Below are 24,771 nucleotides of genomic sequence, written 5' to 3'. Positions count from 1 at the left end.
ATGGGTGGGTGGGGAAAACTAGGTGATCTTTGAAAGTTTCTTCCAACCAAACCTTTCTGTGAGTCTGTGATTATTTTGGGACGCAGGTGGGTCTTGAACTGTGGATGCAGCCTGGAGATGCTGAGAGGTCTGAAACTCCCAGCACCAAGCAGTGAAGCACTCAGGAGGAGGAGGAGCTCCTACAACCTATGGTGCAACAACAGAGCCCTGGGCTCTAGCACCTCCCCATATAAGCAACCCTAGCCCCACTTGCTCCTCCTGCATTGTCCTGCTCCAGTGTGTAGGGACCCAGAGCCTGAGGTTCTGTTTTGCTAATGTGCTCAGCAGGGCGTAGGGACACACAGGGCAGCAGGTGGTTTAAGCCCCCCACAGCCCTGACCAAACCCTGTCCCCTCCTGACAGGTGAGTACATACCCTGGGGGTGGCAGCGGCAGGGCAGGCAGCAGTCCCCCTCCCGCTGACGGAAGAAGCCCTCCTTGCAGCGCTCGCAGTGGGCACCCTCCGTGTTGCCCAGGCAGCCAAGGCAGCGGTACCCATTCCCAGTCTCCCTTAGGAGGTGCCAGTCAAAGATGCACTGCCTGGACATCCCGTTGCAGTCGCAGACTGGGGAGAGGAGAAACACATATCAAATGATGCTTAGAGATGAAGGCACCCACTGTGAAGCTGTAAACCCACCCTGGTGGCCAAGGAACAAGCCCGGGTGATGCAAACATCCCCTTATTGCACTGCTAGGAACAAGCCCTGTCCCCATGTCTCTGTGCCCATCAGCCACCCCTGTACCACCAGTGCCCACACCATGCTCCACACTCCCACCCTTGAGAGCAATGTCCATTTTCACTGCCAATACAGTTCAGGATGTACAGATCCCACCCCAATCCAAGCAGCCCCTCTCCAAAGTGCAGCATGGCCAGGGATGTTCTCCATCCTTTCAGAAGCCTTCCAACGCAATGAGGTCTTTGAGTAAGCAAAGATGGTGGAAAAAAAAAAACCAACAAACAAACCCAAAACCAAACCAACCAACAAACCTCGTCCTGAGAAAAGTATGGGGAATCTTACTGTTGACTTCAGAGAAAAGGGAAGGATCCCTGAGGTTATGTTTTGCCTCACCCAGCCTCTGACTAGGAGTGAATCCTCCTGGCCAAGTGTAGGGGTGATCAAGAGTAGTTTCTGACCAGAGGAGCTTGGCAGAAGCATGCCAGCCAAGAGACAGATTAAGAAAAAAAGGTCTGGGCAGGATTACACGGGTCATTTCACCCCACCCTCCTCAGGAAGAAAAGCTGTAGCTGCTCACATTGATGCATGACAGATGCCAGGAGGGACAGGCATGAGATTTTGCATCCCACTACAGCCAGGACAGACTGGAGAGCAGAGCAACAGGTATCTCACCAGACATGCCTGCTCCAACACTCTTCCTCACTGCCTTGCTCAAGCCTTCTCTTGAAGCCACCTCTCATCTACTTGTCAAGCCCCCGGTGACCAGTATTAGAGCATTTAAGCCTGAGGACTGTTATTTCAGGTGAGTTGCTCAGCACCACTGAGAGCAGACACAGGTGAGAGGATGGTTGGTAAAGACAATCAGGAAAAAAACACTGTGAGGGAAAAAGCAGGGTCCGCAGGGGTGCAGAGCCTGCTGACGAGCTGCTCCACACCACTCTGATGATGCCACAGGATCCTCAACCTCCCTCTGAGAAACTCTGCTCACTGATGACCTCCTTGGGACACAAGACGCGGCCCAGCTGCCCACACCCAGTTCAGGTCCCCTCCGACAGCACAGGGAGGTGGAGGAAATCCAAAAACAAGCAGGAACCTGAAGCATGGATGCAAACAGCGGGTCGTACTTGACACATGTGAAGGCTCCTCCTCCCCTGCGTTCTTCTGGCACAGTTTAGTCCGAGAAGACAAGGTCACTGTCCTCCACATCTGCGATTGCCAGGACCAGGCGGAGCCTCCTGCGCTCGCTGCCCAAGCACACAACACCCAGCGCTCACACCTGGGCACCGCCTGACACCCTCGAACACACCCATTAACACCCGCATACCAGACAGAGGCACTCAGCAAGCGGCAGTCAAGACTGCCACTGCCAAGGGGAAAGATGACCTCATGCGCCAGCAAACAGGGAGAGAGATTTTTTTCCAGCTTGGGCAAACACAGTTCTTCCCTTGCAGCCTAGCTGCCAGGAGACCGAGAGCCAGTTGGGAGGGGACCTGGGGGTGCACAAGTCCTGCCTCTGAGGATATGGGAAAGCATCTAGAGTCTCAGGGGACATCACCAGGGACCAAAGGGCAGAAATAAGATAAACAATCCACCAAGAGCAGCAGCGCAGGACGTTCTCAAAGTCTTCACGCTCACCTTCACTGCTTGGGATCAACCCCACCCCCCATCCCTCCAGACTAAAGCTAAAGAATATCTTAAACTAGAATATCACACTAAAGAGTACCTCAAATTGGAAGGGGCCCATAAGGATCATCAAGTTAAACTCCACCCATGCATCATCCTGCATCTATGTAATTTGGAGGATTTATTGGGTTGCTAAATTACAGGCATGAGCACCATTCCCCCAGGGAACAAAAACCTTTTTTCAGGTCTTGCTGCACGTTAAGGGCCAGGTCTCCAGTGCTAACACTGATTCAGGTCTCACTAATCCGAAGCCATTTAAGATGCTGTTCCATGTTATTGCCACCACCTCACTAGTGTAGCTGCTCCTGTTGCTGGTTGTCTTCTGAAAACCTCAGTGTTCAGGTGGGTTTAATCTTCAACAAAAGTGAGGCACCAGAGTTGCTAAGTAGATGAAGCATTCAGGAGCTGCTGGAAGATGAGGACCAACTGAGGACAAGATCATTTTTGTATCCAGGTGCCCTGAGGCTCTGCCCTGAGATCAGCCAGTTCTCAGACGGCTGTGGAGAACAGGCTCCACAGAGGAGAACCTTTACAGCTGTATTTCTTCAGCACTATGTCGAGATGAGGGAGGTCCATATCACACATCCAGTAGGACCTCATTCCCCCAGCTCACACCCAGGAGAATAAAGCATGAAAAATGTTTTCTTGCTGTGCTGAGATAAATTCCCACATCAGAAAGGCTTGGAGAAGGAGACAAGCAGCTTCAGACCTCCTCTTAAACTGTCATCTTAAATTCACAAAAGCAGAAAATGACGTTGGCCCTGGGTCTGCGAGGAGCAGATCCTATAGCCCTGTGTATATGGTCTGCCAAGACTGCTGCTTTCATCAAGAGACCAACAGAGCTTTGCAAGCAACGAAGCCTCCCCAACAACACAAGCCACTCCCCGCTTCTTGCTTTTGGGACAGTGACCCAGAAGGCTGTCCCATCTGCTACCCCAAGGCCTGGGTTTCCCCATCGCCCAACCCTGCAGCTTTCTCACTGCAGGAGAACCTGCCCATGTCTCCTGGGGCTCCATCAGCATCGGCAGGGAGAGACCAAACACCAGGAGCCAAGAGCTGCTGTCTGATGTCTTCTACTTCCCAACGCACCAAGTTGGACACCTCATCGGCATGGTGGAATTCTGATCTCCACACTCCAATTCTCCCCCAGACCCTGGGAGATCCCTTCAGCCATCATGTGCAGGCACACACCACCAAGGCTAACACACGCTCGGGCAAGGCTCTGCGCAGCACCCTGACATTTGCTGCCCGACCAGATCATACGTGAACCCAATTTGACTCAAGCAGTTCATTTGCAAGCAAAACAGGATTATGTGGGCTAATTACAAGCACACTTCTAGCACCAGGACTGGAGGAGTAACAGCATGGGAAACTAATTTACACCACCAACCCAACTGAGAAAGTCTACTGCAACAGAAAGGCATGGCTGGTTAGACTCTTGCTTTTACATACATGCAGAAATAAGTTCAAGAGTCCATGGAAAAGCAACAATTGACTACATGCTGCCAGGAAGGTGAGGGTAAAAGAATCTACATCAGGATTTTAAAACTTGCATGCAATTAAGGCTGCTGTAATAATTATCCAAGTAACATGTAAAGCAAATCAGGTCTTTTTTTTTTAAAAAAAAAAACAAACAACAACACAACCAACAACCCCTACTTACTTAGCACTTTTCCCCCTATCATGTTGCACTGCACTTAAAGGAAAACTTATAAAAGACCAACTTCAAGCACAGTGCACATATTTCAGAACACCAGTACGGCAGACAAAAAAAAAAAAAAAAAAAAAAAAAAAAAAAAATTTACAGAATATGTGTGAAAACCTGATTTTGACCAAGCACACCCATCTCCATGCTATACACCAATATGACTGAAACCCTGATATTGAATTACTACTGGGCTGAATGTGTTTAAATATCTCTGCGTTGCACTCACAGCTACAATTGCACATGCAAGAGGATCCTCTCTGTTTTTTTTAAAGCTTGCCATCAGTCTATGTACTGCGGGAGACTCACAGCCTCCCACAGGGTGCAGCGGGGCCATGGACCTTATAGGCCCCATGGACTCACACAAAACACAGACACCACACACGCTGCTACAGCAAACTTTATCCTGGATGTTTGCAGCTCTTCCTCAGGCTTGGGGAAGGGCTTGGGTTACAGCACCAGCAGGCAGATCAGCCACCCGCTCCCTGGGTGATACTCGTGCTCATGTCCGAATCCCACCCAAGCAGCAAGGCTTTAGACAGAAAGCAGTAAAGTATCTGCACGTAAATAAATTCTTTAAAGGGGATGCAAGTAAAAAGCAAAGTCTAAATGATCATGAGATATTTAACCCCAGAGGAAATATAAAGAGAAGCACCTACAGATCCAATTTTAATCCCACAGGCGGGAGGGGAGAGTGCCCTGCGGCACCCAGCCATCTCCCAGTTACAAGCACCCTCCAGCACTGGGGCAGGGCTGCGAGCAAAGCCACCGGTGGGATCACACGTCAGTGCGAGAGCAGGAGCAGCCGACCTTCACGAAGCCTCACCTCCTCCTCTGCTGGTGCTCGAGGCTGGGGGCAGGAGAGACGCCACGAGGCAGCAGAAGGGCAGGAGCCAGCACCCAGCCATTTCTTGTGCCAGGGAGCACAAGGCGCCTGTTCCAGCAGACGACGACGGGGCTGGCGACCAGCTGCCTATTGCTTTTTTTTCGGGTGGTTTTTATCGACAGCTCCACCTGAGTCACTCCCAACAGGAAGAGCGCGTGTGCCGTGGGCTGACTCACCCTGAGCAAGGAGCGCCCAGCGCAGGCAGGCGCCCGCCCCATCGACGGGACGCAGCACCCCAAGGACCTCCTGGCTGCACCCTCCTCGGGGTGCTAGCTCCTGGGGAAGAATAAGAGGTAGCTGCAGCCCCTGCAGACGCCCCTCCTGCCCATCCCACTCGCCCAGCTCCATCCCACCTCGCTGTGCTGCCTCCACGGGCAGGGCACCGCTGCGGGCTGGGGAGAGTCGGGCTGTCCGGGCACGCAGGAGGCTTGCAGGGAGCTAAATGAAACACGATGAGCTCACGGGAAGCTCAACCCACAAGAGCAGGGCTCAAAACCAGCCAGAAGAGGGGACTAGTGGGGCTCACAGCCAAGGGCTGCTGGGGATGCCGGAAAGACCCCGAGGACACATACTTAGAAAGCAGATTTATCGGGATTTACCAGACCTAGAAATGGGGCACAGGCAGTGAATTATCACACACATTTGTCTGCTTTAGCTTCTGAGATAGAAACAGCGGTTATATAGGTCATTGGCTTGTCCTAGTACAACCACTTTTTTTTTTTTTTTTTTTTTTTTTTTTTTAAGTGGAGACAGAGAGGGGAAAAGTCTTTCCTGAGGTTGTTGATGGAGCTGGGATGAGGATGCCAAGCTCTGCAGCCCAAGATCTGTTAGCATTTTGGTCTCAGGGGTAGCAAATGAGCCACACAAAGACACAAAGGCCAATTACACTTTGCTCCTCACCTTTGCCTTGGAGGAGGACATGACCACTTCTACAGGGGAAGAAAAAAATCTGGAGACAGATCTCCTACTCCTACGTACACCAGGATAAGTGAAACACAAGCACATCCACCTGACCTGCAAAAGCAGCTCACCAGAGGGTCACAAGGAAGGATGGGCCCTTGTGCTGCATCACAGCACCTCCCCTACTTACTATCACGGGACACTTACTGTCACAAGCGACCACAAGTGGTCCATGAGTGTCTTCAGATGGAATGAAGACACCCAACAAATTTTCCCCCACTCTAAGACACAAGTTGCCTTTTAGGTCACCTTTGGTATTAGGGACCAAAGCTCAACCCAATGGTGCTGACACACTGCTCAATTCAGAGTTAACAAACCTGAGGTGATTAACATTTAGGTTTTCATCTGAGCCTCTTACACTGCCCAACAGCCTCCAGACACTCATGCACCTGGAGTTGACTCAGAGGGCTTTCCTCTGCGGCTCCTGGTGATCTCATGAGTGCAACCAGCCCAAATTCACCACATCTTTGCACCTCCCTTTGCCAAGCTTACCAGCCTCCACTGACTGAGATAACTCTCTTCTGTAAACAGACTGTTTCCTCTGGATTCCACACACCAGATCTTAACATAGTTCACAATAAAGAACCCAGCTTCACAAATGCACTGGGGGTTTTGGCACCCAAGGTTGTTTTATATGAATTTTAGATAATTTTATTTTTTTTTAAGAAGTGGACAAAACCACTTATGATGTTCCCACAGATATGGCAGTTCTTAGGGTCTACTTATTGCTCTAACAAAACACACTCAATCCCTTACACTCTAAAGTACATCACTTGCCCCAAACACCTCTGCTGTGTCCTTCCTGCTGACACCCCTCTGCTCAGGAAACTGAGCAGCTCCCTTAGACCCTGCCCAGCCCAAGTCCTTGGCTGATTTCTGTTTTGGAAGACTATCTCTCACCATCAGGAAGCTTTTCCCTTATCTGGCCCCTCCATGTTACCCCTTCTAAATCATAATTATCACCCCACCTCTTCACTTCTGCAAACAAGGCACTGACACAGCTCTCTCTCCAGTCATTCCTGCATATTTATTTAGGTTACTCTTACCTCGTCATCCTCCACCATCCTTCAAGATCACATGAATGTGTGCCATGAGACTACCAAAAATATATTTTCTGGGGCCCTGATTTTCTAAACATACCAGATCTGGAACAAACTGATGCCTTCCACCCTCCACAGAGCAAATGTTGCTCATTCCAACAACAGCACCAGTTAGAAAAGGTCTCATATAAACACGGTTAACAGAAATGCTACCTTTTTGAGCAGAAGTGTAAGATGGGAGGCATGATGAGTAGTGGTGCTCATCAGGCACTGCAGTGAAACAGTATTTCTTCACTGGAGAGCCCAGGTCTTTTAATCTGCAACCCAAGAAGAGGCCTTCTGAAGATGTCCTATGCTTATTCTTCATAACAGAGCTAAGAAAGCTGCTACTGAAGGGAGATCACCACAGCGAGTGGCAAATTTATCAGCCTGGCCACTTCAAAGATAGCCTAAACCCACATAATAATCTGAATTTTACTGATGGTTGCCAGTGACAAGTGATGGATGTGTGAAGGCCCTGAAGCAATAGTTTTATCGACATAACCAAGGGAGAAAACCCATTTTGGTGGCTCATGACAGATAAACAGCACCAGGATGTTGTACATGTCCTTGCAGCCCAGCTCATCCCTGGCACCCCAAGCCTCCCTCCACAAGGGACCTTCTGAGCTGCAACGTCCTCCTGCAAATGGGGTCCTAGGCTGCTTCTACAGGCTGCCTCACTTCTCCTTCAGTGGCTTATCTTGAGCTATTTTCTGTTTGCTTGCCCACTGTCCTTGCCTCCATGCACCCACTCATCACTGGCCTCTTCAAGCCTGAGGAGCTTCTCCAGTCTAGCAATAGACCTTTATCCTGCCTCTTGGGACTTCCTTGCCGTAGAAAATCAGGGATCCTGCCACAACAATATCACCAAATATGCAGCACAGCTATAAAGCCTGGACTTGTCTCCCCTCTGCCAGATGGGTGCCCTAGGCTTCTCAAAGCAGGTTTAGGGCCAGCACGTCAAGCCACCTTCCCTGTGCCAGTGCAGACGTGGTTCCGATATAGTGCCATTCCCAGACAATCTGGTTTATAACCCAGGATTTAAAAGCATGGTGATATTAGCAGTTGATTCTTTAAAAAAATAAAACAAAACCAACCACAACATACACATATATGTGTGTGTGCATATATCCTCCTTGCTCAGGAACACATGGGCTTCCTGCAGGAGACATTACCTGCTGGCACATTTTGGGTTTACAGCTGGTTTTGGTGGGTCTAGAGGCACAGGTAGGCAGCTGGGGCAGCCCTTGCCTAGGGGTGGCAAAACTCCTGGTGCCAACCAGGGCCAGCTGGAGCAGAGGAAATGATTTGGGCAGAGGCAGACAAGGGAGCAGGCAGGGGTCACAGCAGCAGTGAGCAAGCAGGGCAGGGCAGGGCAGGGGTGGTGGCACAGCAAGGAAGTGCAGTCGTGTCTGGCCTTGCTTCACCTGTGCCCTGCCCATCCCAGCAAGGGGTGAGACAGACAGACAGACATTCTGAGATGAGGGAAGGCAGCAGTGTCATCCCCCCACGTTCCCCCCTCTGCCCCCATACCCTGCAGCCGTGGCTGCTGGGCTTCACTGGGGACCTCCACAGGATTTTTTTGCATGGCATTTGCATGTTTCTCAGACAGGGGCACACTGAGCAGAGAACAACCAAGGAGGGTGTTTATACCTGGACTCCAAAATCTCAATAAAATTTTGGTGACCTGAAAGCAGTCTGCTCCTCCCTGCAGTAGATAGTAGCACATGGCCATTCAATTCCTGTTTCATCACACATGTGTTTCAGAGACTTGGCATAAATTTAAGAAGCCAATACCTTCACCATACTTTGCATTTTTCCCAGGCTTCAGGACAAGTACTGATGCTGTGTGACTTGAAGATAAACTAAAGGGCACAGACTTGCTGCATAAGCTGAGTATTTTAGCCTGAATATGGTAGGAGGCTCCTCATCAAGCTACAACCCATGCAAGGTCAGCACCATCCCACTGCCCAGCTGTGCTCCCCAGCTGCTGCCTACAGTCCCACTGAAACATCAGACATTAATAGCTGGGATTTCCTCAACAGCAATGCTGGCCAAAAAAAAAAAAAAAAAAAAAAAAAAAAAAAAAAAGTTGAAGAACAAGAAGCTGAAGCCAGACAAACTGAAATACAAAAAAAAAATAATGACCTATTGAGAAGGATTAGCTCTGATGCAAGTTAATGAGACATGCATTTTCCTCTGCTGAGAAAAACAAATTCCAATCTGCAGCTGTAGGATGGGGGTGACTGAAGAACTGCTTGGTCTGTTATCACAGTGATCTGTCCCAACATTAAAAACTTCCTTAATTCAGGAGTAAAAAAAAAAAAAAGAATCCTGGGCTCTGGCAGATAGGACCCATGGAACAAGACTATGGCAGTTCCCAGTAGAGAAATTTCAGCTTCTTTATTTAGGGTTTTTGCTTGCCAGGAACCCCAACCTTTTCTGTGTGTTCAGCTGAAAGCAGAAAGGATTTTACCCTTACATTGTCAAGAAATATTCCCCCAAATCCCCAGGGCTTTCCAGGAGGACAGTGCAGCTCCAATACCATCACCACCACCACCAGAATCATTTTTTAAAGCCTGGAAAACTAGCAGTACAACATTTACTGTAGCCATGCTAGTGGAGCAACGGACGTGGGGAAAATACATGATCACTATGGCCATCTGCAGCCTACCCCATGAATTTCCAAATTACTTTTCCCTTTCTTCCACTCCAATCCACATCATATGATTAACTAATTGCAAGGTGAATCTCACAGCTGAAACACATCCCAATCAATACCACCACCACCATGCCCACTCACCCCACCCCCCAATTATTTGGGGGCAATACTCAAAAGAATGCCAAGGATGCCAAGGTATAAGGGGTTACAAATATTCAGACTTTATTATAAATAAGAAATACTGTTTTATACATAAAAACTGCAAGTGTTGCATTTTGTTCACCACCCCAGACAGCAAGACCACAGATTAAGGCAAAAAGCTGGAGTGAAGGCACGTACTGAGGGGGCCACAGCCAGGAATAAGGTGATGAAAAGGGACTGTCACACATTGCCCGTGACATCCAGCACTCCACCAGCAGCTGTCACATCATCACATTATGTAAAGAAATAACTGGACTTATACAATGAATAATGGCTGCAATGCAGTAGTGATTAAGAGATTGCTTATAAAGATTTTTTTTTATTTAAAAATAAAATTCTGTTAAAAACAGATTAAGGGGGAAAAAAAAAAAAAGACTAAAGAAGGAAACCTTAGGCCTGAGGTCAGCCAGGGCATGCGTGCATCTTCACATCCGCTCTTCTCACAGCCTTGGCAGAGAGGTGACACGGTTACAGCCAGCCATCTGACCAGAGCAGCTGGCCAAGACACCCACCCCAACGGCCCACACACGTGAGCCAGCACAGGTAAGCTCTCCTCTGGATATTAAGTGTGTTTGCAGGCAGGGGGAAACTCCAAGCTGGTAAATTGTGAGAATTTCTACGAGAAGGGGTACAAGAGAGATACAGGGTTTGCCGAGAACACTCCCTGCCCAGCAGTGCCACGCCCAGGGTCGTGCTAAGCCTCCTGCAGCAGTACCAAGCTGTCCCCAAGTCCAGCTCTCCCACTACCCCTACACCAGGTCTGGTCACCCACCAGTGCTACAGCTCCTCACAGTCCCGCTGCAAAGCCCCAGCCCTGGCTCTCTCCTCCCGGCACATCCCAGGGGATGGAGGACATGGAGCGGGGAGCTGCCAACGCCATGTGTCAGGGCTGGCTTTGGAGGGAGGGCTAGAAAGCGACCACCCAAAAGGCAATGTGGCTACTGCTGATGCCTACATGGGTGCAAAGGATACGGGAGAGGGAAGAAAGCATGAGCCCAGCTAGGGGAAATGCCGAGCTCCAAGGGAATAATAAGAGAAGCGCCACACACTGCACATGCCCCGATGGCTGTAAGGGAAAGCACATAGAGGAGGCCAGGCTGTGCCACTCTGGAAATATGGCTGAGTATATTTACACACACATACGCACACACGAGAGACTTGCTCACACTATAATCATGATAAAAAAAAACAGAAAAAAAAAAATCACATTCACACAAAAAATATAAATTTGAAATAATTAATAGCACCAGTGTGTGTCAGATAATTTCTTCCCCGCTACGCAAACGTACAAAGTTGCATAGTGTTTAAGGATAGATATATATTGGATCTCAAGGAAGGGGGGAGGGACGCCAGGCTGGAGCAAGGAGGAAGCCACAGAGGATGCTCTTGTATCAGGGGAGGGCCGGAGGAGGGGCAGGGGGCTCCCTGCAGCTCCCACCCAGCACCAGTAAGCAGCTGGGAGGCACGACCTGGACAGGGAGCCGTGGCGGTGTGAAATGCAGACCTGCCACCCGAGCCTGGCCTGAAGTCCCTGTGCCACGGTGGCTTTACAGTGACCGTGAGACCAGTAGGCAAAAAGAAAGGAGGGCACCAGTAAGCTCCAGCTCTTTCTGCCAGCTTAAAAACACACAAGAGGCAAGAGCAATGCTAGAAGATATAAAAATGCCACTGTCCTTCAGGAAAACCATGGGGAGAAAGACCTTTTCATTTCCATTTGCATGCCCCTTCCTTCCCCATTCAAAGACATTCAGTGTGAAGGCAAGTGCTGCCATCAGAGCTCTTTGGATGGCAGCTCCTCTTCAGCAAGATTTTTCCTGCCTGAAGCAACTAATCCATCAATCAGACCTTCACAGCCTAAAACCACCCCAGATCCTCTGTCAATTCAGTAGCAACACCTACGGATGGGAAGGATGGGAACGCAGCTCATGGCTTCCATACTTCCCGGCCTGAACTACCCGGCAGGCAGCTGCTTACAGACCAGACCCAAAACTTCTCCACAAACCAGGAGTGGAGTTGGCAAGACCTTTTGCTCCACCAGTAAAGACCTACCGCTCCACCAGAATCCCATCTTCCCAAAGAGCTCCTCTCAGAGGCTGCATTTTTCTCCGAGTGATGCATCATCACAGAGAGCATTTCAGAAAGAGGCTTCAGCTATTTTGTCAAAGGCTACCAATGCTGTCAGATTGGCCACTAGTTAATGATAAAAAAAATACGTTCACAGGGTTAGAAGTTGGGAAGAGGGATCTGAATGAGTGCAGCTATACTGGCCATTACAGTAATACTTTGGTAGCCATCCCCTTCCTTCACAGGGAGAGAGCGCTCTGGGACCAAGGATTTTACAGTTGAGGAGAGAAAAAAGGAGAGAAAGAAGGGTTAGTTTTGCCTTGCTGTACACAGCTCACATGGTTATTTCTGAACCACAGTATAAAGAGTCCAGAGCATCTCTCATCCTTGCGCTAATCAAAGGGAAACTGTGTCTGAGAAAGGGGCAAAGGCAGAGTGCTCAGGAAGACAATTTATATAAAAAACCCTTTGATGCCCAAAGACGGATATTTAGTTTGCTTCTCTTTAAAAAAAAAAACAAAAACAAAAACCCTTTCAGCTTATCCTGATTTGAAAAGAAAACAGTGGCTGCGAGGAGCGAAGAGTTGGGGATTTGAAGAATAGGTAATGTGTGTTAAGGCACTCCATAGCCAAACCACTGTTCCACCGCTCACCAGAGGAATACCCCTCACCCCCAGCACACCCTTAGGGTTTCTCTATGGACGGGGTGTTGAAACAGCCAGACGGCAAGGTCTTCTTGATGTCCTCCAGGTTGTTAATGTCCTTCAGGATCTCTTCAATGTCCCTGTTGTAGGCCTGTATCGCATCATCTTGCTTCCTGGCTTCCCTCTCAAGGAAAGACACTTTCTGGTCCAGGTCGCTACCTTTCATCTGGTCTTTGGCATTGTTCAGGGTACCCTCAATTTCATTCAGTTTGTTCAAGTCCACTGTCTCCAATTGCCCTGAAAAGCCAGAAACAAATAGCGAAGTCCATTAAAAAACCTTTTATGCTCTGATTTTGAGTGCTTACAAAGGCCTCCATCTGGCCATCTGTGCATTAGAAACAGCATTTAAAATGGGACTGACCAAATGAGCTACACCTTCAGTGCCTCAAACACGGTCCTCAGATTACAGAAAAACAGTATTGAATATTGCATAATGAGCTCTGAAGCTACCCCAGGAAAGAAAAAAAGTCCTCATTGAAAACACACAAACCCCATTTCTAGAAGTCAAGAGACCCATTTGATTTCTCGCACAGCGCCAGCAGGGAAGCCACATCAGGAGAACACTCAAAGGTGTCTGGCCCATTAAGGACAGTCTTACCTAACTGATCCAGCAGCTCATTAATGACAGCGAGCAAGCTGTTCACAGAGTTCTTTGCTTTTCTTGCATTGTCTTCTGCCTCCTGGGCAGCCTGTGAGGCCTGCAGGGTATAAAAAAAATGAGAGTACAAAAAAGGCTGTAGAGATTATGGAACCGTTGCCTCTCCTATTCACAGGTCTGCCCAAGCCATCAGTCACACACATCCCTGGCCTGTCTCTCCAGGGTAACACTCCTGCACTGTGATCTTTCTCACAGTGCTGGCAAAGACTGGCAACTGTCAAGTCATCAGCTTTCTGATTATTTCAGGATGGGGATCCCTGATAACAGAGCAGGATTTTGCAGGAAAATTCAGATCAGAGTCAACAGGGCTACAGTCAGGTTTCAGTTAAAATAAAAGGGAAGTGTTGCAGTAAGAAAACAAGCTCTCAAAATCCAGCAGGAAACCTATGCTAGTGCCACCAGAGGAGCTCCTTTACTCGTCTCATGTTTTCAATCCTACTTAAAACTTGAAGACTGAATACTGGCTGGACCCAGCACTGTCTTTGCAAGAGGACAGTGGGGGAAAAAAAAAAAGCTTGTGTTGCCAGGACAGCAGGGAGAAGGCAGCTTCTTGCCACTGCTGCCACCAGCCAGCACTACTTACCATCCCTGCCATCATCATGTCCTGATCAGCATCATCCTGCTTCCGTTTCAGCTCTTTTTCTGCATTCTGTAGTTGCTTCATCATGTCATCCACTTCTCTGGCCAGCCCCGTCACATCAGCAAAAGTCTTGTCAGCTTCAGCCTTGGTAGCAGCAGCACTCTACAGCCAACAAGGGGAACAGAATGGAAAAAAGGTGGTGAAGGTGCAGAACTTCCTTCAGTCCTCTTCATCAAAATGCACCAATTTTCTATCACACCATGTTTTGCATTCCTTAGTGGGGAGAAGGCTCACCAGGAAATAGTGGAACAGAGTTTACGCAGTTACACACCAATACCTGAGGGAGGGTGGCTTCAAAACTGCAGGGAACTCACCTTCTGAACAGAAGCAGCGATTTTCTCAGCATCATCTGCTCTAGTCTTGGCTTCACGGGCATCAGTGGCAGCATTGCCAAGCGCCAGCTCTGCCTGGCGTGTCTTATTGTTGGCTTCAGCAATGATCTGGGTAATGGCAGGAATCTTTTTCAGTGCCTCCTCAGCTGCTGTCTTGTTATCATTCACCCGCTTATCAAAATCTAAGAAAGGGCAAAACAGATTCTTATCGCTTGCTCCAGAAGAGCCTTGGGGTGCTTCTGTGACCAAGCTACCCAGGCTTTGCCACCTTGTGACATGAGAGGGACAAAGAGCAGAGGGGGGGGTGGGGTGGTGTTGCAACTCTCCCTATTACACATCTTCTGACACTAAATAGGGAACTTAAAGAGAAAGAGATTTCTAGTCACTGAACACACTTATTTCTATAAAGAAAAAAAAAAAGGTCAAGAGAACCCACTCAATACTCAGGTACTGGCAACAGGATGGCCCATTTAACCAAGACACCCTACTGCCAAGTGACTTGTCACTCAGAAATTGAAGGATTCAATGCAAGTGATTTCTCTTTACCCTTCAGGTTGCTGAGAATGGTATTAGCCTCCTGTAGTGTGCCGTTGCCCTTCCGAGCAGCTTCTTCAGCCAGGGCTTTCGCTGCATCTGCTCGAGCCAAGAGCTGGTCTGCTGTCTAAGGAGACAAAATGCATCAACATATTCTTACCTTTTGAAGGATGACCACCTAGGTGCATCAAAAAGCATTGCTCAAAAACAATTGATCAAAAAGCCTGAAACACCAACGTCGTACAGAGCCGTGTTGATCCCTGAGTGGCAATGCTTCCTCTGAAACCAGGTGAATTTAGGTACTTTTAGCATACCGTTCTGAATACAAAGACAACACCACATCCCCTGTTCTCCCATACAGCCTCAATGCCATTGCTTTTACCAGCTTTTTGCATCTGCTTTCCAGGACCATTCTTCTGTAAGTAACAAGCAGCGCCAAGATAAGACTGATTAAGACCAGATCTTTCATATCTGGCCAGTTACTTGTTTCCCTTTGTTTTTTCCAGGGAATAAAATCCCACACAAAACAGAACTGACCTGCTGCTCTGTCCTGCCTTTCTCCAAGAGGTTCTTTACTTCGAGCTCCTTTCCTTTCATGTCTTCTCTCAAGTTCTCATAATCTTTTAGCTTCCTGGCAATCAGCTGATCTAACTCCTCTGCTTCCTTCTTGATCTTATTTGCTTCATTCTGCAGGTGGAAATCAGGAACAAACACAGATTCCTGACACTGAAGAATTTCTGAACAGGTGGCAAAACATGGTATAGTTTCTAATGGTCAAACAGGCAGAAGCTATGACAGGTTCCCACCCCTTACAACTACAGTTGTAACTTTGAGCCTTCAAAGCTCTGAATACCACAAGGGTCAGTGCAAACAAAAGACAGAGGTTGCAAACAGTTTTGTGTGCAAGAAAGTCTACTGCACTACAGAAGAGGGAGCAGTTTTTCAAGCTTCAGAAGGAATTGAAAATTTTGCCGTTCTCTGTTCAAGCCAAGATGTTTGGCAAACATTTCAGGGTTTTTTTTGTCCTTCAGAGACTGGGGGAGGTGGGGGTTTATGTATGTAGTTTCCTGAATGCAAGCCTCCTTCATAAAAGCTGAAATGCACCAGTCTGGATTATGACTAGATGGACAAAAATTCCACAGACTGTTCTTATGCAATTAGAACATTAGCCACCTAGCACACTGCTATAATGTCTGTCCTCACTGCTCTTTAGAAAACACTGCGCAGGACGCTTCCCACACGTACCTCCAGCCCTGTGGAATCCACAGTCGGCAGACTGGTGAGATTAGCGTAGATCTGCAGGGCTTTATTTCCAGCTTCCTCTGCCTCTGCAAGCACCTTGTTGGCCTGCTTCTCTAGGTCTCGAGAAATGGTCCTTGCTTGATTATACCTAAAAAATCCCAAGAATCCAGTTACATTACAATTTTTTTTCTGTAGAACTGAACTTACTAAAGAATAGGGAGGATAAGAAATGGAAAGACAACCCCCATAAAACCCAAAGCGTGCAATGCTACAGGATGCATCTTAATTTTAAGCACTGATCTAAAGCCAGAAAATACAACTAACTGTCTGTTACTGACTCACTTCTGGTTGAGCTGATCAATGTCATCTGCAGTCTGGTTTTCTCGAGCCAGGGTCTTCAGCAGGAGCTGATATGCTTCTGTGGAAGTATCATTTGCTGCCTTGGCTGTGCGAACAATCTCATCAGCTTCTTTTTTGTGTCTGGACAAGATTACAAGAGAAAAAATATGCTATTAGAATGGTTTCTAGCCTCAATTTCAGATTTTATTCCCTCTTCCAAATTTTATTCTCTCTTATTTCTCCTTCCTTCACCCACATTTGCATACGGAAGATGCTGTTTGAGACCATCTCCGCAACCAAGGCCTCACTCCAGCAGCACCATGAGATCAAATGAAAGGCACCACTATAGCTGTACATCCCTCATTCACATGTCTAGGGTTTGCCCCCTGTGATACACAGGCATGCACCCACATTGCCAGTCTCTTACTCAAAGGGCGTGTGTTTTGTAGCAAGCAAATTAAATTAAATTTTGCTTCCCCCTTGTGGGGAAGAGCAGGGCCCTCATGTGACCTGTGAGAAGCCTACCTTTCAGCCAGTTTACGGGCCTCTTCTGCCAAGAGGGTCATGTTGTTAGGGTCCCCACTTGACTCCGGAGGTGTAATGGACTGGGGAAAAAAAAAGGAAAAAACCTTAAAGCTCTTTTTTCATCTTTTATTCATCTGTTCTTTAGATATTTATTGTCATGATTTAAATGCTTAGAGATGTGTCTAACCTACTTCTGACTTCTCTGTATTTTTTTTCTTAAGCCCATGCAGTTTCCACCACTGGTTATGCCTTAAAAACAAAGGGGTGGGTATTTATGCTGATATTTAATTAGCAGTTCTTACATTGGTTTCTTTGAAGAGGGGCTAAGATACAATTTATGACAGACACTGGTGATCCATCTTTATTTCCCATGATCTTGGACAGGGGAGAAGATAATTCCATAGCAACTTTGCTATATGAGAGAGAGAACAAGCAGAGAAACACCCCAGAGGGCAGAGAAAGGAAAGGCTCTCTCCTCCCCTAACCATGTGGGACCTTGGCAGCACACTCACCACGTTGGCAGCTGACATCTTTGCCTTCTCAAGCATGTTGGAAGCTAAGCTGATCAGATCCTCTGTGTCCTCCACCCGCACCCGGGCTTGCTCTGCCAGGTTCTCTGTCTCCTGCACTGTGCCCTGGATGTTCCTCAGTCTGTTGAACTGACTTGCTAGTGTGCTGTTGATGTCTTTGAGACGATCCACCAGGCCCTGATCTACGTCTAAAACACAAGATATGAGAAAGAGGAAGCAAAATTAATTACAGCAGGAAGAGAAGCCGCAGCAGCAGCTTACCACTGCAGGCAACACGTTGGTAGGTTAATCCCTTATTGAAAGGGGACCAGCAAAGCTGCTTCATAAATCAGTCAGCTTGAGATCAAAGTAATCATCAGAATGTGCACCACATACGAGAAATGAAAAGTCATTAACAACTAATAATACGGAGTCTGTTGGAACAGACTCTGATGGGGAATTTTGTGTTCAGAATCATGTTTCATCTGTACCATTGACTTAAAAAAAAGACAATAAAACCGCTCCTCAAGAGGTATGAAATATTAGCTTTAGATTTACTTCAACTTAACTCCTAGAAGGTAAGTGGGATATGAAGGAATAGTGGGGCTGGCCATTATTCCCTGCTTTGGGCAGTGGTGGCTACTCCTGAGCCAGACAGAGTCTCCATGTGCAGAATAGCAAACCCACCCCAAACTGCCCCCCAAAGTGAAGGGATGACAAAAGCTAGCAGGATAGAGCCTTGGTTTTCTAATCTGCAGGACCTCTGAGCCCCAGACTTCCCCAAATCTTTGGACCACCAGGGAACTCCCACAACAGCATCTTAATAATGGAGCCATAAAAGCACAAATATGTGCCTCATGATCAGGGGCAATTACTTCTGAAAAGCTGAGTACAACCAGAAGTCTACAGGCCTCCAAAATCAAGATTCTTGCCAAATATATTGCCTTGACCTTGCAGCACATCTTAAGTATTGAACATGAACATTTGACACATTTTAAAAACATACCACAAACTATTTAACAAGTAGAAAAACACAAGTAAGTGCTACAGGTTGGCAGAGATTTTTGCAAGGTAGTTTTTGTTGCATTTAACTTGCCTCTTAGTTATGGAACATCAACAAAGCTGGTGATGGGTCTAGAGCACAAATCCTGTGAGAAGCAGCTGAGGGAACTGGGGGTGTTTAGCCTGGAGAAGGTAAGGCTGAGGGGAGACCTCATCGCACTCTACAACTACCTGAAAGGAGGTTGTAGTGAGGTGGGTCTCAGTCTCTTCTCCCAAGCCACAAGTGATACGACAAGAGGAAATAGGCTCAAGTTGCACCAGGGGAGCAGACTGGGTATTAGGAAAGATTTCTTCACCCAAAGGGTTGTCAAGCACTGAAAGAGGCTGCCCGGGGAAGTGGTGGAGTCACCATCTCTGGAGGTATGTAGAAGACGTGTAGATGGTTTAGTGGTGGACTTGGCAGTGCTCGGTTAACAGTTCGAATTGGTGCCTAAAGATCTTTTCCAACTTAAATGATTTTATGGTAGTAAGAGGAGGAAATAAAGATGAAAAATGCCACCACAAAACCCAATCCATTCCCTCACCTTTCTCCAATCCCCACCCTCCTATCCTGCTACATGGGACTATTATCTAGGCATGGATGCCAAGCAGGCAGTATAAAGCTACCTCAGCTAAAACTGGGAATAGCTTCAGTGATCATTCCCAGTGGCAAGAATCTTCCCAAGCAAACACGTTAGATGCACATCGGCTCTTTCTCAGCTTCATGCAAAAGGAAGAGATTTTTCCAAAAAGTGGTTTAAAATCACTGAACCAATTCCCACGGGAACACCTTTCACTGCAAAGTCAGTAGTTTCCTTCAAGCTGCTCTTCTCCAACACACATTGGCTTATATGTTAAAAAGACCCTAAGGACAAATCACTTCTCACAGACATCCTATGGTAGAGCTGACTCTGAAAGAATCAATTTGAAGCAGAGTTTTAACAGGTAAATAGCTACAGGCCACCACAACAGCGATTTTCAGAACATTATACACTTTATGGTAGGATAATTAAGCTTGCCAGCAGGATTTTGAAGCCTTCATTCTGATGACATCCCAACAAGAACTGCTTTATGCCAAGACGTCTTGAGCAAATTTATAAGCATAGTAAGTATATTGAAAAGTCTTATGCTTTAACAAGATAAAAACCCTCCTTTGCATCTGGAGAAAAGGGTAACACATAAACCACTTGCATCTGTACAGAGCTAGAGGCAGATCTTTGCATGTACAACAGAGACCACTGGGAGAACAGTAGGGATAAAAGCACAGCCACCGCTGTTTTGATAACAACATACACTGTCTCAGCACCATCTGAAATAGCTGTCTGTCCTGGTGCACAGCATAGGCTTGAAATAAAACACACTGTGTCCAAAGGAAACTGGAACATTAGGCAAAGAGCTCATTTCATGTTGGTCCGTGTCTGATCGGATCAACTCACCTTTGCTGTTTTGTGCTTCCCGGAGCAATTCCATAACATCTCTTTCTGTCTGCTTCAACCTCTCTTCAAAAGCTTGATCAGTTACAGTTTCTTCTCCTGTACCCAGATTTGCTATAATATTTTCCAGCTCCTGCAGCCTCTCTCTTTGCTCTGCCACCTACACAAGAGTGAAAGAGCACAGCTACAACACGGAGCAAAGAAGCTCTCTACTTTCAGCAAACAGCCATCCAAGGGCATAAAAGCCACAGCACAAACAGGCAAGTGCCACTGTCTCCAGCAGTACCAACAGTGATGTCTGTGGCCTTACCTTATCTTTCACTAATCTGTAACAGGCCGGACACTCTTGGCAGCCTGGCCACGAGCGGTTATAGAAATAGTTCTCTTCACACTGGTCGCAGCGGCTCCCCACGAAGCCTTCCTTGCACTCGCAGTGACCGTTCTCCCAGCACTGCAGGGAGCGTGAACCCTCGGGATCACAGTCACAGGCTGCGGGGAAGTTAAACCTCAGTCATGCTGGAGGAGAGGCAGAGATACCCTCAAACCCACAGGGCAAGAGCATACCCTCAATACCCTTAAAACATCTGCAGGAGCACCAGGGGACAAACTGACAGCTGGAGCCCTGCTCCACAGCAGGGCACTCTGGCTGCAACATTCATTGCATGTGTTCACAGTGCTGTTACTGCCTCTCCCACAAAGCATTATATTTTTCTATTATAATTTCCTACCCCATTTCACTGTAACCAACAGCACTTAATTTTTCTGCTCTTTACAGGCAGCAATATCAAAGAGGAAAAGTTTTGATCATCATCTTTCAATTGTGTTTACAAGATCTGTTGCTTCTCAAGACAGAATTTGTATATTCAGGCTATTTGCAGAGTAGCTGTGCAAAGATTTAAGATTAGAAAACAGGTCTGCTACAGGATAAGATTCAGAGAATGTATTTAGAGTGAAGTGGGTATCTAATAAACTGGAGTTCTTCCTACCCCCTATTTAAAAAAAAAAAAAAAAAAAAAAAAAAATCAAAGTTCAAGGGGATAAGCTATTGTACAGAAATCAAATTTCACCATGTGGGGTGTGGACATAAAAGTGCCAACTTCTACTGTGACAAAGAGCAAGGTGGAGAAAGTACCTTCGAAGAGACAGGAGGAAAGCAAAGGCAAGGCTGGCTGTGCAACACCCTTCCTGTCTGCCTCACTCCAGCCTCTCAGACTTACGTTTACAGCCTTCGGAGCTGAAGCCGAAGTGATTGACCTCACATCTGTCGCACTGCTGGCCGGCAACGCCGGGCTGGCACTCACACTGCCCAGTGTGGATGTCACACTGGCCGTCGGTGGAGCCCAGCGCATTGCAGCTGCACCTGAGGGAGGAAGCCACATGTCATGTGGTGACACAGAACAGGGGAACGGGGGAAGCACTCCTCCAAAGGAGCCTAATGAGCACAGCTCAATGCCTCCGTTTGCCAAAAGTCACTTTTCTCATTGCGCAGATGCAGGAGGTGAGACACAGAGCCTTTGAACCACACATGGTCACTTGGTGTTTATACTAAAAAAAGGAACCCACCAGCCCCTGCTACCAACAGTCACAGAGCTATGTGGCACTTTTCTATTTAAAACTCCAATTTAGTTCTATTTGTAAGTCAGGCTTTTTGTACAGCCTTCATAGCTGCTCCCTGACTACTGCTCTTCCCCACCCATAGCAGCATTGAAGCACACCAGTTACATGTGACAAACATCATGTTCCCACACAAGGTAAGCACAGACTCGCCCCTAGAATTAGGCTCTTTACCCTGAGCCAAGGCAAAAGTCACCTCTCACAGCCATGTCCACTCTGGAGGTTGAAGAAGCCAGGCTCACAGGAACTGCAGTCCCTCCCGGTGACATGAGACAGGCACTCGCACTGCCCCGTCACTTGATTGCAACTTGTCTGCTGATTCACAGTGCCGTAGGGATTGCAGTGACAAGCTGCAAAAATAAAAGGTATGGAGAAACATGCAGAAATTTAGAAGTTCCTTGTGGTGTTGGTACTCTGCTAGCTGGTCCCTAAACAGGCCTGGATCCAAACCATGCAGCAGTCCAGCCCCTGCATCACCCAATGGTTTTGCCTCAATGGCAGTAAGCACCTACAAATACAAGCATTTTAGCAATCAAGAACCACCAAACCAGGATAAGAGATGGGCATGAATAACAGCCTGATGTTGTGTCCTAACAACACATCAGGGAACAGTAGCTCCTGGGGACAAAACCATTTTTAAATGCAAGAGGAACCGTTTCCCACCTCTGCACTTGTCGACAGGATCAGGGGCCAGGGGGTTCCCGAAGAAGCCGTCTTTGCAGCGGTCACAGTAGAAGCCAGCCGTGTTGTAGATGCACTTGAGGCACTCGCCCGTCTGGCGGTCGCAGTTGCCCACGGCATTGGGATCGATGTTGTCGTTGCACTGGCAGAGGCGGCAAGGCCTCACAGCACCATTTTCACCCAGCGGGTCTCCGAAATAGGCATCGTCACACAGCTCGCACCTCTTGCCTGGGACACAACAGAAACACACGTGCTGCAGCAGAAAGCTCTTGGCTCAGGTCTCACCCAGACCTTCTTTGCAGCCCCTTCTGAAAAGGAAACACTCCACCTTCCCTTTCTTTCTTCCATTGAGGCCAGAAAGGGGCACAACACCACATGCAAATCCCTCCACATCTCTAAATTTAAGCTGCTTTTTCACCGGAACTGCATTATTAATTATTTCTGCTCCTTCTTTCCCTCCTATCCCTTTAAGCCAAACCTATCTGTTGCAATTTGTTGTTAATTTAAGAGTCCAAGCGGGTAGAGCTCTGTGGGGCATCACTACTCAAGGAAGCCCCACTGCCAACAAGATCTGTTAACCCTCCACAGGCAGCCACTGAAGCATCCAACTTGGCAGCTCCCTACACTTAAGCAGATTTGACCTCCCCAGCCAGCTATAAGCTCTATTTCTTGAGCAGTTCTTGTATACACAAACCCTCTTTTCCCTCACATCCCAAAAAGGCAAGCAGGAGATAGGAGGTCTCTTTATCACAGAGTACATATGAGCTTATACTGACACCTGAGCTGCAGGGAACCCAGACCCCTCAACTTCACTTTGGTTCACGAAGCAGTGGTACCCACAGGAACCCCCATGAGCTGTCTCTGTGCTTGGTACAGGGCTTTTCTAAGCATTTCAAGCATTCAGGTATTCTGTACTTCGGACTCTGCCATGCCATGCATAAAATCAGCAGAGAAGCATGGAAGCTGCCAACCATCTTAAGGCTTCCTTGCTGTTGCAGGCAGAACAAAAGGATATGCTTAACAATGCAGGTACAGGCTCGCACTTCATGGTTATTGCTAAGAAAACATGATCTGTACCCATTCACATATTCCTCTTTAAAACTGCTGACCATAAATTTGGTCTTGTATTTTTTTGGGCAACGTTTGTGAGTCACTGCAGCCTTCCTGCTTCTCCTAGTAAGGGCACTGTCTCTCCCCAGCAAGCATCTCACAGTGCCTCTCCGGATGGCAAAACTGCATCTTCTTATTTCAGTCTGACCCACCTTCCTGGCTCTTTTATATCTATCCTATTTCTGCCCAGCACCATGCAATTAACAGAGCTCTATTAGAAGCTTGCACAGCTCACCTACATAGCATACAGATTAACCCTCTGTTTCCTTTTTGTTCTTGAGACACAGGCACAAAGAACAAGGGTAACCCTGAGCCTCATGCAGGACAGAAAATCGGCTGAGAAAGGGAGAAGGACTTGAAGCAGAAGACACAGCAGCTTTCAGTGCTGCTCACTACGGGTCAGAGCCCCCAGACTGGCAGAAGACTCATTTCTACAGGCATATAGGGTGTAGAAAAAAAGACTTTTCATGTAGAAACACACCTGTAGTGCCAGCCTGGCAGTTGGTGCACACAACCTCCTTCGTGCGGGGCACGATGGCACAGCTCGAGCTGCCTGGGCATGGGCAGGGCTGGCAGTCTGAGGCCATGCCCACTGTCGCATCTCCGTAATACCCATCACTGCACTTCTCACAGTGAGACCCCGCTGTGTTATCCCTGCAATTGCACACACCTGGAATAGAGGGGAATGTGGTTTTTGCTTCATCATCCAACCCAGAAAGAACCACCACCCTCCCGCTGCTCCCTGCTTTACCAGCCCCTCTTACCTGTCTCGGGCTCACATGTCTCACTGTGCCCGTTGCAGGCACAAGGCACACAGGGGCTGTAGGGCCCAAGGCTTGGTGTCTCTCGCCGGTACCCGGAGGAACAGCGCTCACAAAACTGCCCCTCATATCCTGCTGGACAGGAGCAGCTCTCCACCCAGGCTGCGGGCACACCTGGTCCAGGACGAGCGCTTGTGATGGTAACGTCATCCAGGTGGCCAGCACCTGGAAAGCAGCAAGAGGGGAAATGCTTTGTAACCACAAAGGCTCTGATTACCAGTTCACCAAACACACATCTGGATGCTACAAGAGACAGGCAGGTGGATGCTTGCCGCTGGTATGGTGAATCAGGGAGAAAAATCCTCCAGGAAGGTTTAGACAGATGAGAGACAATGCAGTATAGCTCTCAAAGGACATGCACAGGGCAGGGAAGTTGAGAGTAACAATACAGAGGAGGATCCTGAGAAAAGCACATGAGCAACTACAGTCAAAATAAGTCACATTCTATATGCATACGTTTTCCATTTCAAATCAAATATCAGAACCAATTCCTGTACCATCTCTCTAGCAATTTTAATACACTGTCTCTTAACACAGAGTCTGTAAACTGTGCCTCAGGGCAAACACTTCAGCTATTTCTCTCAATCCATTCCTTCATCTGGCATTTGAGCACTCACCCCCCCCACCCCCCCTC

The 24,771-nt window shown here is 47.8% G+C and overlaps 2 protein-coding genes across 2 annotated transcripts in view; both read right to left on the bottom strand.

Annotated features, from left to right (window-relative positions):
* The window catches only part of LAMC2 (laminin subunit gamma 2), a 19,007-nt gene extending 13,952 nt beyond the window's left edge, over positions 1-5,055 (bottom strand). The window contains exons 1-2 of the mRNA XM_026854126.1: positions 4,929-5,055; positions 415-603 (exon numbers count right to left, since the gene is read on the bottom strand). Of these exons, the coding sequence (XP_026709927.1) occupies positions 415-603; positions 4,929-5,010 (271 nt within the window). The 5' untranslated portion in view covers positions 5,011-5,055. The remainder of the gene's footprint in view (positions 1-414; positions 604-4,928) is intronic.
* Positions 5,056-9,887: 4,832 nt separating this feature from the next.
* The window catches only part of LAMC1 (laminin subunit gamma 1), a 79,870-nt gene continuing 64,986 nt past the window's right edge, over positions 9,888-24,771 (bottom strand). Inside the window, exons 12-28 of the mRNA XM_026854025.1 lie at positions 24,081-24,302; positions 23,798-23,986; positions 22,189-22,434; positions 21,722-21,875; positions 21,129-21,271; positions 20,222-20,400; positions 19,915-20,071; positions 17,441-17,646; positions 16,929-17,008; positions 16,407-16,544; positions 16,068-16,212; positions 15,360-15,509; positions 14,835-14,949; positions 14,271-14,470; positions 13,900-14,058; positions 13,257-13,356; positions 9,888-12,895 (exon numbers count right to left, since the gene is read on the bottom strand). Coding sequence (XP_026709826.1) covers positions 12,639-12,895; positions 13,257-13,356; positions 13,900-14,058; positions 14,271-14,470; positions 14,835-14,949; positions 15,360-15,509; positions 16,068-16,212; positions 16,407-16,544; positions 16,929-17,008; positions 17,441-17,646; positions 19,915-20,071; positions 20,222-20,400; positions 21,129-21,271; positions 21,722-21,875; positions 22,189-22,434; positions 23,798-23,986; positions 24,081-24,302 — 2,840 coding nt within the window. The 3' untranslated portion in view covers positions 9,888-12,638. The remainder of the gene's footprint in view (positions 12,896-13,256; positions 13,357-13,899; positions 14,059-14,270; positions 14,471-14,834; positions 14,950-15,359; positions 15,510-16,067; positions 16,213-16,406; positions 16,545-16,928; positions 17,009-17,440; positions 17,647-19,914; positions 20,072-20,221; positions 20,401-21,128; positions 21,272-21,721; positions 21,876-22,188; positions 22,435-23,797; positions 23,987-24,080; positions 24,303-24,771) is intronic.

The sequence above is a fragment of the Athene cunicularia genome, assembly GCF_003259725.1.
Source record: "Athene cunicularia isolate RWA chromosome 8 unlocalized genomic scaffold, athCun1 chr8_part1, whole genome shotgun sequence".
NCBI lineage: Eukaryota > Metazoa > Chordata > Aves > Strigiformes > Strigidae > Athene > Athene cunicularia.
The sequence above is the reverse complement of the archived record's forward strand: the minus strand, read 5'-3'. Positions and strand labels throughout refer to the sequence as shown.